This window comes from Lolium rigidum, chromosome 4 (genome assembly GCF_022539505.1).
Source record: "Lolium rigidum isolate FL_2022 chromosome 4, APGP_CSIRO_Lrig_0.1, whole genome shotgun sequence".
NCBI classification, from domain to species: domain Eukaryota; kingdom Viridiplantae; phylum Streptophyta; class Magnoliopsida; order Poales; family Poaceae; genus Lolium; species Lolium rigidum.
The window spans coordinates 202,853,050-202,870,662 of NC_061511.1; the positions used below are offsets into that span (position 1 = coordinate 202,853,050).

Genomic DNA, 17,613 nt, shown 5'->3' on the forward strand with positions numbered 1-17,613 from the left:
TTCATGTACTAAAATATCTCTAAGGTCTTTATCTATTATTTGAGAATGCTATCACTTGTCTATTATTTTATGTGCATAACTAGGTTATAATGAATTGGAAATTCTACTTGAATTACTTCCAAGTGTAGTATTTATATGGTAGTTTAGTAACACCTTAAAATACTTAGAGTAAGTACTATTCTCATCTTGGTTTGGTTCTAATTATAAAGATAAGTGGTTGATCACCACACATGGTTTAACTAAAGGGTTTAAATTTGGTTTATCTTATGCTCCATAATTAAGTATAGGTTTTAACTAGAGTGCAATTCTGGGGTTTTAATTATGTTTACCTAATGGCAATTGGTTTCAATCTCAATTATGGCCTGGGTTTATATTAGGATCATCATAGTGATGCATTGACTAGGGTTGAGATATAATTCTAGGGTATAAAGATGAAATGACACCATATTGCATGTGCTAGGGTTAATCTCCCCTAACCATGATAAGGTGGTGGCTTACTTAACATTTTATGTTCTCCTCTAGTTACTAAGATATTGAGAATTAGTTTTATCTTTTACCAATTAACTTCTATTATTATCCTCAATTTTATCATTAAAGTAACTACCTTGGTTATAGTTTTTTTTATAGTTAACTTTGGTCATTTGGATGGATGGTTTCTCACCACATTAAGTATGGAGTTTTACTCTAAAGTTTTCTTAGGTTCTTTATTTTATGATATATAGATATGGTAGGATTCTAATTGTGGTCACTAAGTGGTTCACAAGTAAAGATTGAGATAATAGCATGGATTTGATTACTAGTGATCTCCCTATAATTTCATGTGGTGGATGATATCTATTTATCCTATTAGGATTTAACTTATCCTCACATAACTCAAGAGCATGATCATGGTTAGACATGATCAACTTGTTCTTGATATCATTACCTCAAGTTCTTAGGGTTTATGATCAATACTCATTTTATAATAATCAAGGTTGGACTTCCTAAGGTATCTCTTATGAATTTGGTTTCTCACTCCCAATATTAAGTGTTGTCTTGATCAACTAAATATAGACTTTCTTTTATAGTTTCTTGAATAGACATAGTTATGGTTGTCTAAATAATTTATATCCCAGGAGATTGCCTGAGATAATTACTTAGGGTTTTACTCAAGGAATGATGGTTGGAATACATGGATGTATATCCAAGGTTTTAGCTTAAGGTTTACCATTGCTTCTCTAATAAATACTATAGAACTCTCACCTCTCTAGGTTTGATACTTAATAATTTGGAATAGAGAAGAATATATACTTTTTGAGTGGATCTCCTTGTTATAATTCCAATGTTGAAGTGGAATGAATACCATGAGGTTTCATGGTAGGATCATGGATTAATTTTTAAGACATGGAGAAGATAGTCAAGAATGGTTTCTCCATTTTATTGTTACTTGGTTTCCTATTAAATGGATGTTCATATATTATGGCAAGGAATACCAGGTTATAATCTTTAATAAGATCAAGTAGTTGATCCTTGATTCATATGTTCTTGTGTTGGTTTTAATTCTATTTGATCTAACCCCTTAGATCAAATCATCTCTACCCAAAACAAGGTTTTAAACAGAGTCACATTGAGGTTTATAGCGCTTGACTTGATGAGCTACTTCAATTCCACCAAGGTCAAGTGAAACTTCGATTCATCGTGGATCGTTTTACTTTAAAGCGCGAAAATTCCTCAGATTTTCTATGCATGAATGCAATGCACACATCTGTTTCCTCTATTTTTGTAACCCCAATACCTGGGATATTACAAAGGTATTCCACCATAAAAAAACACAAGATATAATCATTTTTACCCATCTATGCTAAAACCCTATCTTAAGTACCATTTTCTTCAAGAATAACTATTCAATACGGTCACAACATGGATGGTCTTTGTGTCTTAGCCAGTTTACTACCCGTCTACCCCCTCTGTAACCAAGAATTTTCCTCCTATTCAAGAAGATTTTCAATCAACAGCTGCACTTCTTTCTGACGTGCAATTGATTCAACCGACATAATCCCCATTGGTTGTTCTTCAAGCTTCTTTTGGAATTTCTTTTGCATTTGGCTAAGCCATCTTCACTATTTTTTCTTTAACCATATTGCCGCAATCCGTGAGAAGATCTCCTAGGTAGACACATGCCCGCATAATACTCTGTGTGAACCACAATTGATCTATGGTCCGACCGAGAATGTTCCTCGTTTATCACTACTGCAAATGGAGAAATCACCGACCATCTATCATTGCCCACCGATCTATCTAGTCTCTCCCTTACCTATCCTGGATGCCGAGTGAAAATATCTCCAATGTACCTAAGATCTTTAAGTTCACAACTAGATAGGCGATCGCGATTTTTTTCCATCATACCTAGAGGACTCATATTGCCTCCTTCCTTCTCCCGTGCATACATATTTTTGTTGAAGTCTCCTATCATAATTCAGGGAAGATCAAATTCAGCGTTGAGTTGCTGAATAATTATTAATAGATCGGTGGATTTTTGGAAATAAAATAAAAATGCAACATTGCCCGCCTCAATGAAAAAACTGTCACGATTCAGCAGGCAACACTCGCCCGTGACAAGTCACCACGGAGAATTCCCTAACACCGACAGCCGAGCCCCAACGTGCAATCCTAGCCGCTCGATTAGAATCCATCGGCTCAACAACCTCACGAGCGCAGAAGGATCCACTAAGCACTAAAATCCCGTAATTGCCCACCAAATCCCCTGTAATCATGGCAAAACGTCCCATCAGCCTCGAGGGTACAGCAGTAATTTCCAACCGCGAGAGAGGATAGGGACTCGCTCGCGGCACTAGTAGTACAGAAAGAGTGCGGCTAGGGTTTCTTCGTCTTCTCACGCACACTCCTCTCCCCAAACCCGCTCGGTCTCCCTCCGCTCGCCGCCGCCGCCGCCAGCCGCCGCAGCCGAACCCGTACGCCGCCACCTCGGGTAGAGCCATGGGGATGCAGCAGTCCGGCAGGAGAGATTTGTAGCGACAAGGGTCAGTTCCCCAGTCCCCCACAGCACACCGCAACCGAGCGAGCGCAGCGTGACCTGACCTTTCGCCGTCATCCATGGCGACGACCCTCAACCCCTTTGACCTCCTCGGCGACGACGAGGGCGAGGACCCCGCGCAGCTGCTGGCCAAAGCCGCCGCCTTGGCGCAGAAGGCCGAGGCCAAGAAGTCGGCGCCGGCCGCCGCCGCCGGGAAGCCGGCCGCCAAGCTGCCCACCAAGCCGGCCCCACCTGCGCAGGCTGGTAAGTCGAGGTTTCAGGTTTATGTGCGGGTTGCGAGTATGCCGGATCTGGGGTTTAGGGTGTTTGCGGGAACGGGTATTCCCCCGGAATGATTTACCTTCCGGCGTCTGCTATATAATTATCCAGTGACTAGTATCTGAAACGGAACAAAAAACATGGTTGTAAAATTGGGGAATTTTGATCCAATTTTAGACATTTCTGCCATGATATAGCACTACTAGTACTATTTTTTAGGGTTTAGCTCCTGATGCTATGAATATTTCAGTCCAGGAGTCACGAGGTGGTTCACGCGGAGGATTCAGGCAAGGTGAACGGGGCTACGGCAGAGGTGGCCGAGGAGGGTATGGCCAAAACCGCGAATTTGGCGGTGAAGACACGAATGGCTACAGGGGAGGAGGATATGGTGCCAGAACTGGAGGCGAGGAAGGCGGAGAGAGGGGCCCTCGCCCACCCTACCAGGGAGCCCGCCGAGGTGGGTATCGCGAAGGCGAGTTTGGTGATGATTCCGAGAGGCCGCCTCGAAGGAACTATGAGCGCCACAGCGGCACAGGCCGTGGGTATGAGATGAAGCGTGACGGTGCTGGCCGTGGGAACTGGGGAACTGCCTCTGATGAACTTGCCCAGTGAGTTGTCTTCTCTACTGAGCTATCCTGTAGGCTGTTTATATGCGGAGTGGTGAAACGAGAGCTAACCTGTGTGTTGATCTGGTGACCAGGGAAACTGAGGCCTTCAAGCTGGAGGAGAAGGCACCTGTTGCTGAGAAGCTGGGTGCACCGGAGGATGCACCACAGGCAGAGGAGAACAAGGTCAGCAAAGATGCCACTACAAATGTCGAAGAGGAAAAGGAAGAAGACAAGGTATACTTTATGCTCTACTCCGTACTTCTTTATGCTCTAGTGCACAATGAATGATTATTTGTGAGCAACTTTTTTTTTTGTTCTGAGGCAATGTAACATGCACCTACAGTTCTCTTGCAACTTGATAAGAAGTGTGGATTTCTGTTTGCAACTTTCAATCTCAAGGCTAAATAGTAATCAGTTTAATCTTTTGCTTCATTATTTCTTTTTTCGTCTTAAATGTTATCCATTTATAGTTACGTTGTTATTTGGTGATTAGCTAGTCATATACGTTATCTAAATATTTTGGTAGCTGGGCATTGTTCATTTTGCTAGACAACTGGAGTAAATGTTTTGGACTTTTGGTAGCTGGGGATGTTCATTTTTAGTAGTCTTGTTGTTTACTTAGAACCAATCAATTTTTCAATGTTTCTCTTTAAATATTCTACTAGTGCAACCACAACAGCACTTGTATCCAGTTGATTTGTTTGTAATCACAACAGCCTCGATGTTGCCATTTGCTTTATGACTTGCATTTTGTATGTACTTACAGTCAGGACTCACACAAAAATGAGAATAATAATTTTCGTGAAGCTTTTTCTCTGCCCTCCTTTCTGATTATGTACAATATCTATGTTGGAAAGGCTCACTGATTTCTATACCTTGCTTTTCATTCATAGAGGACTATAGATAATTACTGGTATTTACATGGTTGTCAATTTGGTCATGATATGCAATACCACCCTCCTAAATAAATATAGAGGTTCCATTTTTGTCATAGAGGACTATAGATTATATATGGTTGGTTCCATTTTTGGTCATAGAGGACTATAGATTATATATGGTTGGTTCCATTTTTGTTCTTGATGGTTGTGTGACTATGACTCACACTTATCTCTTGCCAGCTTCATGTTATCTATGTTTACAATGTATTTTATCATTTGCTTGTTGTTTTATCGTATCATGTATCTGTGGCTATCTATCTATATGTGTTGCAATAATTTAAATCAAATGTTCGGTGACCTTAGGAGATGACTCTTGAGGAATTTGAGAAAGTAATGGAGGAGAAGCGGAAAGCACTTCTTGCTTTGAAGAGGTCTGAGGAGAGGAAAGTTGAAATTGATAAGGATCTGCAGGCTATGCAACTGCTTTGCACTAAGAAGGGAAATGATGAAGTTTTCATCAAACTGGTATGTTATCCCATTATGCCTTGTTCCCCATGTTTCTTTAACTCGCTAGAGATGTGTGGTTGATCTTTCTCTTTCTTTCTGTATTCCGTAGGGTGCTGATAAGGATGCTTTGAAGAAGAAAGAAAATGCTGAACGCGAGGAGCGTGCCAAGAAGGTCAGGCATTACATCTATTGCTATATTTTCAAATACTATTTCCCTTTAAGTTGCTGCAATACTAACAGAAATGTTGTGATTCTGGTGTTATCATTACCACCTCGGCATTCTGCTGCTTCTTTTCGGTATTTCTGAATGCGGTGGTACTAAAAAGAGTGAACAAACACTTAGTTTTCTGATGCTTGATTTAGGCCTTTCTTGACAAGCATAGTTCCACTTATTTGCCTAATTTGGTTTAGTTGGCCTCTGCTATTAATAAAACACCAATTGACATTCTTGCTTGGTGTGCCCAATTTATATCAACTAATTCATTTCCACTAATACACAACGATTACTTATCTGGGCCTTTTTTCTGTTCCTGTTAGTCTGTGAGCATCAATGAGTTCCTGAAACCTGCTGAGGGAGAAAGGTACTATGGCGGCCGAGGACGTGGCAGCAGGGGGCGTGGTGACCGTGGAGGCTTCCGAGGTGGATTCGGTGGGGGCTATCATGGCCCGCCGGCCGCTCCAGCTATTCAAGACCAGAACCAGTTCCCAACTCTTGGTGGGAAGTGAAATCTCATGTTATCTTGTCGTTGTTGCTGCCAACCTTAAATTTTGTTGGTTACCTTATGTTTTTGTTCGACTTCTATTAAAACAAATAATTGTGTTTGTGTGTGTGGATCATTCACCCTTGCGTCAGTCGACTTTGTAAATCCAGAGTTGTTTGTCACTTGTCAGAGTTTTGTAGGCTGTTTTGTGCCCCTCACCAATTCATACATGGTGCAGCCTTGTCAATGTGATACATCAGCAGATATGCTGGTTATTTGAAAGTAACTTCTATATATAGAGGATGAAGTGTCTTGAAAAGGAAGCCCTTGCCATCCTGGAGGCATTGAAGAAATGGCGTAGTACGAACATAGTTTTTCGATACTACATTGTAGATATCGTGGAACCTCTTCGATTATCGGTCCGTTTTACGATCCGTACACCAGTTTGGCAATTAGCAATTGTCATTCTTAAATGTTGCCTCTGTTTTTGTTGTGGTATGATTATGTGGATCTGGATGCTGGTAATTTGTAGGTGTCCTATATCATCAGGATGCATCAAACACACGGAGGAACAATAACCCGGATGAGAAGCTACTCCGTTCAACATTTCACAAACCACGAAAAGCTCATTGAATTGTGCTGTACTTAATTAATTAAGTAGGTGTTCATTTAATAAATATTCCGGAGAAAGATCAACTAGCTTTGACTTGAAGGCTCTATTGAGATGAAAAATATGCCAGTGATTACAAACACAATCGTTAACTAAGGATCCATAGTCTGGCTGAATGACAATTACAATATACAAGATCCATCGGTCTAAGTAGAATCAGAAACCACCTCTGGCTCTATAGCCTGACGTTCTTGTTCTGCACAAGCTCACAAGAATACACATAGTTGTAGTATGGCGGTATGAGGGATCTCCAGGACAAAACCTCAAACTTCCCCCGCTGCATAGGGCTACAGGCCCCGGAGAGAAGATCCACAATTGTTATTCTCGGAACTTCGCTGTGAGCAGCTGGCCCTTTTTGGTGACTATGATGTATTAGAAATAGCTTACGATCCTCGTAACCTTGCTGTGTTTCAGCAATGCTCCAACCGTACCGGGACATACGATCCTCATGATATTCACCAAGCACAAAGTTGTTCTTCTGTCTGAATTCCCTAGCCTGTCTAAGAAACCTGCACCAGAACCGAACACTTGTATTTGCTCTAAGTAAGGTGGCACCAACATATGCGAACATGAAAGATCCACACGTCTCGACGGCTAGCTCCATGGCAATGGATGTTAACTTCGGGTGCTCCTCTGGATCCGTGCTACCAAACACAAGCATCTTGAAGAAATACCAGAAAGCTTCTTTAGACAAACAGCTTAGCTTGATGGCCTGTGTTGTCCCAACACTGACCATCTTCTCTGAACGGCTAGTGATAATGATTTTGCTCCCATTTCCCATGCATCTTTCAGAAGTCTGCAACAACCTCTTCCACGCCCCTTCGTCCACGTCCCCTAAGAGCTCAATCACAAGCAACGACCTTTCTTCATTGGAGGCACTATTTTGATGCTTGATCACACAATGATCTCTAAAAGTTGTTGGAATTTCATCCTTTAGATCATTTTCTCTATAGCGTAAGATCAAGGAGAAGTGATTGCGCACACGCTCATCATCACAAACATGTTCCACAAATGTGCTCTTCCCAATAAGTCCAGGACCAACAATTGGTAGGACACCCAAATTTCCACCACTTGGAGGCTCAGGTTGTAGTAAGAAACCGATGGCTTGTTCCCTCTCCATTTGTCGGCCGAACATAAATTTGTCTAAAATTAAATATGAGCCATAAGGTTGGCGATACATGCGAGGGTAGCTCATCAGAAATATAGGGAACTCCTTCAAATCAGCAACCATGCTTTCTAGGACAAGAATAAACTGTTTCAACTCCTTACTGCTGCCTCTACCAACTACCATGCTATAATTTTGAGTGTAGCTAGATAACCGGCGAAATCTCTTAGCCGGATTAAATTTAGATTGGGCAAACAAGGAGCCACTCACCTCCTCATCATCTGTCTTCTTCTGTGTGGACTTGAAGGAGTCGAGAAGGTAGTACCCTCTGAACAATTGTACTATCATCATGCTAACCTGATGGATCATCCCTCGGTTTCTGATGCACCGCCCCTCAGCCTCCTCGATGATTGCCGATATCCTCAGAAGCAGTTGGTGCAGCCTCTGCAGATCCTCCTCGGTGGTTGTCTGCTCCTTGGCGGTCATCTGCTCGCGGCACTTCTCGATCACCACAGATATAGTTCTGCTGACAATTTCACCAATTACTGCAGAAACGAGGACCTCCATTCTAAAGCATGAAGGAACAAGAACCCCTCCAGGCTTATCACTAGCTAAATGGTGCCCTGAACTTGAAGGGAATAGATAGTTTCTGACATTGAATGCACAGGGAAAGCTAAGAAGACAATTGTGCTACACGTTTCAGAAAATGGCGATTCTCCCATCCTTTGTTGACTCACACAACGAATGTGACATAATGTTTTTGTCCAAAGAAAAGTACTCCATAACTGTTTTTTCTTTAGAGGTCATCATGGTGGAAACTGGAAACGTGATGCTGGTTTCCCACCGTTGGAATCAGCAGCCAACCCGATCACATTTTCCTTCCGTTCTTTAAAATACCTGCACAATCTGGCAGTGGTTGTGTTTGCTCAAACATTTGTGTTGATTTTGACTTGTTGTGTTGATCCCTGTAGCAGCGAGCGCATACAGATTTTGACTTGTGGTGCTGATCACTAGATATGTTCTCAACCCCTGAGATGGGTGCGAGTGATGTTGTCTGCTACAAGACACTGTCAAGCTTACCACGTGCAGTGCAGGCGTGGACTGTTGCCGCGGCTGGTCGTCAGAAACCAAAACAAAACAAGAGGGACAATTAGCCGCTGTTTGGTACTAGACTTTATATGGGATTAGTGGGAATAATCGCACCAAATTCTAAATCCTCACTCATTCTTAAGATCATGTTTGTTTCTGGTATATTGTGCTAGTTTAATTCCACGTTTTTACCCTGCTGTCTGAACTCGATAACTTTAATTTCGCAAAGAAAAAAGAGTCTCGATGACTTTAAACGGTCTGTGGGAAGCTTCAGAGAGCAGCCGTGCATAAATTTCAACAAAGAAGGCATTCTTATGGCACAAGAAAATAATTTTCTCTTGATTTGGCGTCAGCTTGGTGGAAACTTGACAGCTATCGAAAATCCGGGGAACAAGCTAGCAGAGTGGCCGAAATTTGCGTGCTTTCACAGTTTCTTCTTTCTTGGGCAGAAGAAGGTATACCAACGCTTTATTGGTGGCCTGCAGTCTATGCATGTCACCGTGATAGCAACTCGGGCATTCTGCAGCTCATATTTGGGTATTTTTCAATGCGATGGTACTAAATATAGTGTGAACTACCACTTAGTGGGTTGTTTTAGGGGGTGTTTGTTTGGGCTTATTTTGGCTTTCCATTGAAATAAGCTAGATGGTCGAAACAAACAGCCTGCTTCCTCGCTGGCTTTCCAAAAGCCAAAGCAGAGAATACACTGCGCGAGCGGGGGAATTTTATTTTTTGCCACGTTTTACCTGGGGCTTCTACTATTTGCCCTCTTTTACTTTGGCCTTACTATTTTGCCACACTTTACTTTGTCAATCTATCATTTGCCCCTTAACAGGTTTGGCCCATGCCTAAAGACCAGAATGCCCCGATCTGTGTGACATAGACTCGAGCTTGACTTCCTCAACCGCGCCGCCGCTGAGCGTCTCGGCCGCTGCTGCTTCGCGCGGACCTCCCCGCCGGCCGCTGCTCTTCCGCGGCAGCCCCTTCGCCTCCTCGTCCTCCTCCTTCGATGCGCTCGTCGACAGCTCGACCACCTAGCCGCCGCCAGCCGGAGTTCGATGTGCTTGCCGACCTCGAGCAGTATGCGCGGAAGCTCCCAAACGATGGGGCCCGCCGCACTCAGGAGAAGCTCTCGTGGGGACGCCGACTCGCTCTAGAACTGGACCTACGACGACTGGGTCGTGCTCCTGCTCACACGCGTCATGTGCGTCGTCTACCACCGCATCTGCCTCGCTCTGGAAGAAGGGGGCGAAGGGGTTGCGGCTTTGGAGCAGCGGACTGCGAGGATACTGGTGGCGCGGTGGATGGCGAGCAGACCGGCGGCGCAGCGGCGGTCCACGCGAGTCACGCGACCAGCGACGGCGGCGACATGGTTCACAAGCGAGCTCGACTCGATTTGTCACACAGGTACAGGGCATTATAGTCTTTAGGTGTGGGACTGGCGTGTTAAGGGGCAAAGTATCAATTGGCGAAGTAAAAGATGGCAAAAAAGTTAGACCAAAGTAAAAGAGGGCAAATAATAGAAGTCCCAAGTAAAACGGGGCAAAAAATAAAATTCCCCGCGCGAGCGAAGCACCTCAGGACGTGCTTCCCGCAGCTTTGGCACTTAAATCTGAACCGGTACGTTGCTCTGCCATTGCTATTTCTCATATTTACGGAAAACTGCCATTCTTTGCACCGGCCGACCGCTTCCCGCACCACGCACCAGATTCCCTTCACGCGAGCGAAAAAAGCAAACGTGCCGGAAGAGTGTTGTCTCCAGTCTCCACTAGAATCAATACTACCAAAGCTGTGCACGATTCCAATCCATTGATTCAAACGCTACCGGAGCTGATTGGGATTAGCCAAGCTATACATTAATTTTATAGACGCAATCACGATATACATTTAATTTTATACATTTTCAGTAGTTACAGAAACACTTATACACTTAATCAACAAACAAATACATGTTCTCAAAATTTAAGGGTATTTCAGACGATTCATCTCTTCATAGCCAGACAGCCAGCAAATTTGTCAAACAGTGAAACTTGAAAAAGCGGCTTCCCTGCACAGCAGCTTTTTCTACACAGCAGCTTTCCCTGCACAGCCAGCCAATCACAACCCAAACAAACAGGCCCTTAGCATGCTTGGTTTAGGCCTTTCTGGACAGCATAAATGCGATTCTTTTGCTGTTTTGGTTTTAGTTGTCATTCCTCTGCACTGCACTGTTGTTAAAACAACAATTGCCATTCGTGTTTGATGTGCCCAATTTTATATAAACAACTCTAATACATAACCATTACTAATCTGGGGTTGTTTTCTGTTGTTTTAGTCTGTGAGCATTAACGAGTTTCTGAAACCTGCTCAAGGAGAAAGGTACCATGGCAGAAGCCGAGGACGCGGCGGCAGGGGGGTGCTGTGACCGTGGAGCCTTCAGAGGTGCATACGGAAGGGGGTGCCGAGGCCAAGAAGTCGGCGCCGCCCACCAAGCCGGCCCCACCTGCGCAGGCTGGTAAGTCGAGGTTTCAGGTTTATTTGCGAGTTGCGAGTATGCCGCATCTGGGGTTTAGGGTGTATGGGGGATTGGGTTTTTTCCCGGAATGATTTGCCTTCCGGCATCTGCTATATGATAGTCTAGTGACTAGTATCTGAAACGGAGCAAAAAACATGGTTGTAAAATTGGCGAATTTTGATCCAATTTTAGACATTTCTGCCATTTCTACTACTACCGGAGGGGAGGAGGATATGGTGCCAGAACTGGAGGCGAGGAAGGCGGAGAGAGGGCCCCTCGTCCACCCTACCAGGGAGCCCGCCGAGGTGGGTATGGCGAAGGCGAGTTTGGTGATGATTCTGAGAGGCCGCCTCGAAGGAACTATGAGCGCCACAGCGGTACAGGCCATGGGTATGTGATGAAGCGTGACGGTGCTGGCCGTGGGAACTGGGGAACTACCTCTGATGAACTTCTTGCCCAGTGAGTTGTCTGCTCTAGTGCTCTACCCTGCAGGCTATTTATATGCAGCGTGGTGAAACGAGAGCTAACCTTTTGTTTATGTTTTGGGGACCAGGGAAACTGAGGCCCTCAAGCTGGAGGAGAAGGCCCCTGTCCCTGAGAAGCAGGGTGCACAGGAGGATGCACCACAGGCAGAGGAGAACAAGGTCAGCAAAGATGCCACTGCAAATGTTGAAGAAGAAAAGGAAGAAGAAGATAAGGTATACTTCATGCTATAGTGCACAATTAATGCTGAATTGTGAGCAAGTTTGATAATATGCACCTACAGTTCTCTTGTTAACTTGATGAAAGTCTGGATTTCTGTTCGCAACTTCCAACCTCATGGAAAAATAGTTATCAGTTCAGTGTTTTACTTAGCTTGCTCCATCATTTTTAATGTTTTGCTTCATTATTTCTTTTCATCTTGAATGCTACCCATTTGTAGTTACATTGTTATTGGGTGATTAGCTATTCACACACATTATTGTGTCTACATATTTTTGTAGCTGGGTATGTTAATTTTTAAGTCTTTTTGTCTCCTGTGAACCAGCGAAATTTTGCTGTGTTTCTCGTTATTCTACTAGTGCAACCACAACTGCATGCTTTTCTAATTTCATTTGCTTGGAATCACAGCAGCCTCAGTGTTGCCATTTGCTTTATGACTTGCATTTGGTATGTACTTGTAGTCAGGACTCAGCAGAAAAATGAGAGTAACACTTCACCTGAAACTTTTGCTCTGCCCCCATTCTAATTCTGTAAATATCTATTTTGGGTGGGCTCACTGATTTCCATAGCTTGTTTTGATTCATAGGGAACTACAACCCCTTTCTAATTATGTAAATATCTATTTTGGGTGGGCTCACTGATTTCCATAGCTTGTTTTGATTCATAGGAAACTACAGATGATTAGTGTAGTTACAAGCTTGTCAACATGGTCATGATAGGCAATACAACCCTCCTGAACCCATATTTAGGTTGATTATGGTTACTTATTCCATTTCTGTTCCTGATGTCTTGAGTGTTTATGACTCAAGCTGTAACTCTTGTCAGCTGCTTGCAGACACTATATATGCAACCATTTTACAATGTATTTGAACATTTCCTTGTTTTATTGTATTTTATATCTGTTATCTATCTGTATGTGGTGCAATCATTCAAATCAAATGTTTTGTGACCTTAGGAGATGACTCCTGATGAATTTGAGAAAGTAATGGAGGAGAAGCGGAAAGCACTTCTTGCTTTGAAGTCTGAGGAGAGGAAGGTTGAAATTGATAAGTACATGCAGGCTATGCAACTGCTTTCCACTAAGAAAGGAAATGATGAAGTTTTCATCAAGCTGGTATGTTAGCCCATTGTTCCTTGTGCTCCATGTCCCATAACTCCACTGGAGATGTGTGGTTGATCTATCTTTTCTGCAGGGTGCTGATAAGGATGCTTTAAAGAAGAAAGAAACCGCTGAACGTGATGAGCGTGCTAAGAAGGTTAGACATTAAATCTATTGCTATGCTTAGAAATATTGTTTACCCTTACCGTTTTCGAACAATAATGTTGTTATTCTGGTGCATTAATTACCAATTGTGCATTCTGCTGCCCATTTGGGTATTTCTATTAAATGCAATAGTACTAAAAATAGTGTCAACAGCCAATTAGTTTGCTGATTAGGATGCTTGATTTAGCCCTTTCTGGACTGCATATCTGTTTTGGTTTTAGTTGGTATTCCCCTGCTGTTGTTAAAACACCAACTGTCGTTCCTGCTTGGTGTGCCCAACTTTATATTCTACCTCCGTCCAAAAATAAGTTTCTCATGTATCTAGAAAACGTTGACACTTATTTTAGGACGGAGGGAGTACTTCACTCACCTCTCTAATACATAATGATAGCTAATCTAGGATTGTTTTTTGTCGTTTGTAGTCTGTGAGCATAAACGAGTTCCTGAAACCTGCTGAAGGAGAAAGGTACTATGGTGGCCGAGGACGTGGCGGCAGGGGGCGTGGGGACCGTGGAGGCTTCAGAGGGGGATTTGGTGGAGGCTATCATGCCCCGCCGGCCGCTCCAACAATTCAAGACCAGAACCTGTTCCCAACTCTCGGTGGGAAGTGAAAAATCTCATGTTATCGTGTCCTTGTCATTGTCAACCTTGAATTTTGTTGTTACCATATGTTTCTCTTCAACTTCAGTTAAAACAAATATTTGTGTTTGTGTGTGGATCATTCACCCTTGCAGTCAACTGGTCTTTGTAAATCTAGAGTTGTTTGTTACTTGTCAGAGTTTTGTAGGCTGTTTTGAATCCCTCACCATTTCATACATGTCATAGCCTTTGTTTTCGTTGTGGATATGATGATGCAGCAGATATGTTGGTAATTCGTGAATAACTCCACAAGACACGGCGTGCATGCATAGTTATCTAGGTTCTTGATTAATGCATCTCTGGACAGCATAGTTGCACTTATTTGCCTGTTTTAGTTGGCACTCATGTCTTGTTGCAAGACAACAGCTGCCCTTCGTTATTGGTGTGCCTGATTTTATCTAAAAATTTCTTGTAACTTGATGATGGAGAAATATTCCATGGTGACTGGGGTAGCAGGAGGAGACGTGGGAAGTATCTTTTACCATACATTTTTGCCCGACTGCTATTAAAATAAATAATCACGCATAACTGATCTGTTAGCTTATTGTCAGTTTTTCACAGCATTTTGTCTACCAAATTAGCATTTTGCATTTCTTACATGTTGCAGCCATTGTTTTACCAGATTGGATTTTCGGCTCTAGTTGCTGTTAATTCGTAGGTTTTCTATGTCATGCAGACGCATCAAAAGTCAAAACGCAGAGGATAAGGAACCCAAGGATGAGAAGGTGCTCACTCCATCACACCTTTACTTCCACATTTCACCAACCAAGAAAGATAATTGAATTGTAATTTTTGTATTTGACTAATCAAATAGGTGTTCATTTGATTAAAAATAGTCTAGAGAAAGTTCAACTAGCTTTGATCTCAAGGCTTCATTGAGATAAAGACTAAAGAGTACCGATTACAAAAACCATCGCTGACTAAGATCCATAGACTGGCTGAATGACAGCAACAGTATACAAGATCATCGGTCCATTACAACCAGACCAACTCAAACCAAAAACCACCTCTATGGCTCTATCCTAGTGTTCTTGTTCTGCACAAGCTCACAAGAATACACGTAGTTATAGTATGGCGGTATGAGAGATCTCCAGCGCAAGACCTCAAATTTGCCCCTCGGCAAAGTGCTCCAGGTCCCAGATATAATATCCACCACTGTTATCCTTGGAACTTCGCCGTGAGTGGCAGACCCTTTTTGGTGACTATGATGTATCAGAAACAGCCCACGCTCCTCGGAACTTCGCAGTCTTTCAGGAATGCTCCAAATGTACCGGGTCATATGATCCTCGGGATATTCACCGAACACCAAGGTATTATTCTGTATGTACTTCCTAACCTCTATGAGAACACTGCACCAGATCCCAGCACTGAGATTTGCTCTCAGTACGGCGGCAATAACACATGCGTGTAGAAAAGATCCGCGCATCAAGAGGGCTAGCTTCATGGCAATGGATGTTAACTTTGGGTGCTCCTCCGGATCCGTGCTACCGAACACGAGCATCTTGAAGAAATACCAGTAAGCTTCTTTAGACAAACATCTTAGCATGATGGCTTGTGTTGTTCCAACACTGACCATCTTCTCTGAACGGCTAGTGATTATGATTTTGCTCCCATGTGCCATGCATCTTTCAGAAGTCTGCAGCAACCTCTTCCAGGCCCCTTCGTCCACGTCCCCTAAGAACTCAATGACAACCAACGACCTTTCTTTACCGAAGGCAATATTTTGATGCTTGATCACACAATGATCTCTGAAAGTTGTTGCGGTTTCATGCGTAAGGTCGTTTCCTCTGTAGCGCAAGATCAAGGAGAAGTGATTGCGCACACGCTCATCATCGTAAACATGTTCCACAAGAGTGCTCTTCCCAATAAGTCGAGGACCAACTATTGGTAGGACACCCAAATTTCCACCCACTAGAGGCTCAGCTTGTAGCAAGAAGCTGATGGCCTGTTCCTTCTCCATTTGGCGGCCGAACATACAGTTATCCAAAAATAAATATGAGCCATAAGGTTGGCGGTACATGCGAGGGTAGTTCATCAGAAATATAGCAAACTCCTTCATGTCAGCAACCATGCTTTCTAGGACAAGAACAACCTGTTTTAACTCCTTGCTGCTGTCTCTACCAATTTCCATGCTCTCAATTTGAGTGTTACTAGATAGGCGGCGAAAGCGCTTAGCCGGATTAAATTTGGATTGAGCAAACGAGGAGAGACTCACCTCCTCATCATCGGTCTTGTTGTTTCTGCACTTGAAGGAGTCGAGAAGGTAGTACCCTCTGAACATTTGTTTTATCATCATGCTAACCTGACGGATCATCCCTTGGTTTGTGATACACCGCCCCTCAGCCTCCTCGATGACCGCTGATATCCTCAGAAGCAGTTGGTGTAGCCTCTGCTGGTTATCCTCGATGGTTGTCTCCTCATTAGCGGTCGTCTGCTCGCGGCACTTCTCGACCACCACGGATATGGCTCTGCTCACAATATCACCAAGCACTGCAGAAATGAGGGCCTCCATTGTAAAGCATGAAGGAACAAGAACCCCTCCAGGCTTTTCAGTAGCTAAATGGTGCTCCGAGCTTGAAGGATTTAGGCAGTTTCTGACATTGAATGCACGGGGAAAGCTAAGAAGACAATTGTGCTACACGTTTCAGAAAATGGCGATTCTCCCATCCTTTGTTGACTCACACAACGAATGTGACATAATGTTTGTGTCCAAAGAAAAGTACTCTCCATAACTGTTTTTTCTTTAGAGGTCATCATGGTGGAAACGTGATGCTGGTTTCCACCGTTGGAATCAGCAGCCAACCCGATCACATTTTCCTTCCGTTCTTTAAAATACCTGCACAATCTGGCAGTGGTTGTGTTTGCTCAAACATTTGTGTTGATTTTGACTTGTGGTGTTGATCCCTGTAGCAGCGCGCGCATACAGATTTTGACTTGTGGTGCTGATCATTAGATATGTTCTCAACCCCCGAGATGGGTGCGAGTGATGTTGTCTGCTACAAGACACTGTCAAGCTTAGAGCATCTCCAACAGGCGCTGGAAAAATCGGCGCGCTATACGCAGGTTTCAGCGCGCTGTAAACACATAGCGCGTGTAGCGGTGAAAAGTGCCCCGCCGGAAGCGGCATTTTACCGCGCGTTCTCGGGCGGGAAAAGTGCTCCTCCGCCGGGCGCGCCATTTTGCAGCGGCGGCGCGGCGCGAACGGCTACTGCGACCGTTCTCAATTCAAAATAATTCAAACAATTCAAATAAAACACAAAATTTATTTGAAAATACGAAATATATTAAAAGTTCGACAATATGAAATACATTTTATTTGAAACTAGTCTATCCTACTCCGAATCCCACGTGAAGTCGGACGAGTGGCTGCTCGGAGTCGTCTCGAACACCGGCGTCGAAGTCCACTCGAAGGATGAGGAGGAGGAGAGAACGATGGTGGACGGCCCGGCGCCGTTTTTCCTCTCCTCCTCCTTCCTCGCCGCCTTCCTCGCCACGGACTCCGCCCGGCGCTTCTCGCGGCTCAACTTCTTCGCCGCCGCCGCCGCCTTTTCCTCATCCTTCTGATTGTAAAACGCCTCCATCGCCGCGACGTCTTCGGGAAATTGTCGCGCCCACTCGAGGCGGAGGCGTTCGTCGCGCTCGGCGATGAGAAGCCGCTGCTCGA

At 43.8% G+C, this 17,613-nt stretch overlaps 4 protein-coding genes across 4 annotated transcripts; 2 read left to right on the forward strand and 2 right to left on the reverse strand.

Moving 5' to 3' along the window:
* The first annotated feature begins 2,910 nt into the window (after nt 1–2,910).
* On the forward strand, nt 2,911–6,168 carry LOC124706865 (RGG repeats nuclear RNA binding protein A-like). The gene is made up of 6 exons (XM_047238531.1): nt 2,911–3,277; nt 3,543–3,900; nt 3,993–4,134; nt 5,142–5,303; nt 5,395–5,457; nt 5,823–6,168. The coding sequence occupies exons 1-6, from the start codon at nt 3,094–3,096 to the stop codon at nt 6,009–6,011; spliced, it is 1,098 nt and encodes a 365-aa protein (XP_047094487.1). The 5' UTR covers nt 2,911–3,093; the 3' UTR covers nt 6,012–6,168.
* A 663-nt stretch (nt 6,169–6,831) lies between these two features.
* LOC124648061 (disease resistance protein RGA2-like) lies at nt 6,832–8,343 on the reverse strand. The gene has a single exon (XM_047187885.1). It carries the CDS (start codon nt 8,326–8,328, stop codon nt 6,832–6,834), a length of 1,497 nt encoding a protein of 498 aa, XP_047043841.1. The 5' UTR covers nt 8,329–8,343.
* A 3,398-nt stretch (nt 8,344–11,741) lies between these two features.
* On the forward strand, nt 11,742–13,921 carry LOC124706867 (RGG repeats nuclear RNA binding protein A-like). The gene is made up of 5 exons (XM_047238533.1): nt 11,742–11,803; nt 11,898–12,042; nt 13,002–13,160; nt 13,240–13,302; nt 13,733–13,921. The coding sequence occupies exons 1-5, from the start codon at nt 11,742–11,744 to the stop codon at nt 13,919–13,921; spliced, it is 618 nt and encodes a 205-aa protein (XP_047094489.1).
* A 1,015-nt stretch (nt 13,922–14,936) lies between these two features.
* Nucleotides 14,937–16,530, reverse strand: LOC124706866 (disease resistance protein RGA2-like). The gene has a single exon (XM_047238532.1). The coding sequence runs from the start codon at nt 16,459–16,461 to the stop codon at nt 14,959–14,961; it is 1,503 nt and encodes a 500-aa protein (XP_047094488.1). The 5' UTR covers nt 16,462–16,530; the 3' UTR covers nt 14,937–14,958.
* Between the last annotated feature and the right edge of the window lie 1,083 nt (nt 16,531–17,613).

Bases quoted from the DNA above. Each gene is read 5' to 3' on its own strand.
- LOC124648061 (XM_047187885.1), bottom strand. From the start codon at position 8,328: ATGGAGGTCCTCGTTTCTGCAGTAATTGGTGAAATTGTCAGCAGAACT.
- LOC124706865 (XM_047238531.1), top strand. From the start codon at position 3,094: ATGGCGACGACCCTCAACCCCTTTGACCTCCTCGGCGACGACGAGGGC. The intron at 3,278-3,542 runs GTAAGTCGAGGT...TGAATATTTCAG, and splicing joins GGCCCCACCTGCGCAGGCTG to TCCAGGAGTCACGAGGTGGT. The intron at 5,458-5,822 runs GTCAGGCATTAC...TGTTCCTGTTAG, and splicing joins GCGAGGAGCGTGCCAAGAAG to TCTGTGAGCATCAATGAGTT.
- LOC124706866 (XM_047238532.1), bottom strand. From the start codon at position 16,461: ATGGAGGCCCTCATTTCTGCAGTGCTTGGTGATATTGTGAGCAGAGCC.
- LOC124706867 (XM_047238533.1), top strand. From the start codon at position 11,742: ATGAAGCGTGACGGTGCTGGCCGTGGGAACTGGGGAACTACCTCTGAT. The intron at 11,804-11,897 runs GTGAGTTGTCTG...TTTGGGGACCAG, and splicing joins TCTGATGAACTTCTTGCCCA to GGAAACTGAGGCCCTCAAGC. The intron at 12,043-13,001 runs GTATACTTCATG...TTGTGACCTTAG, and splicing joins AAAAGGAAGAAGAAGATAAG to GAGATGACTCCTGATGAATT.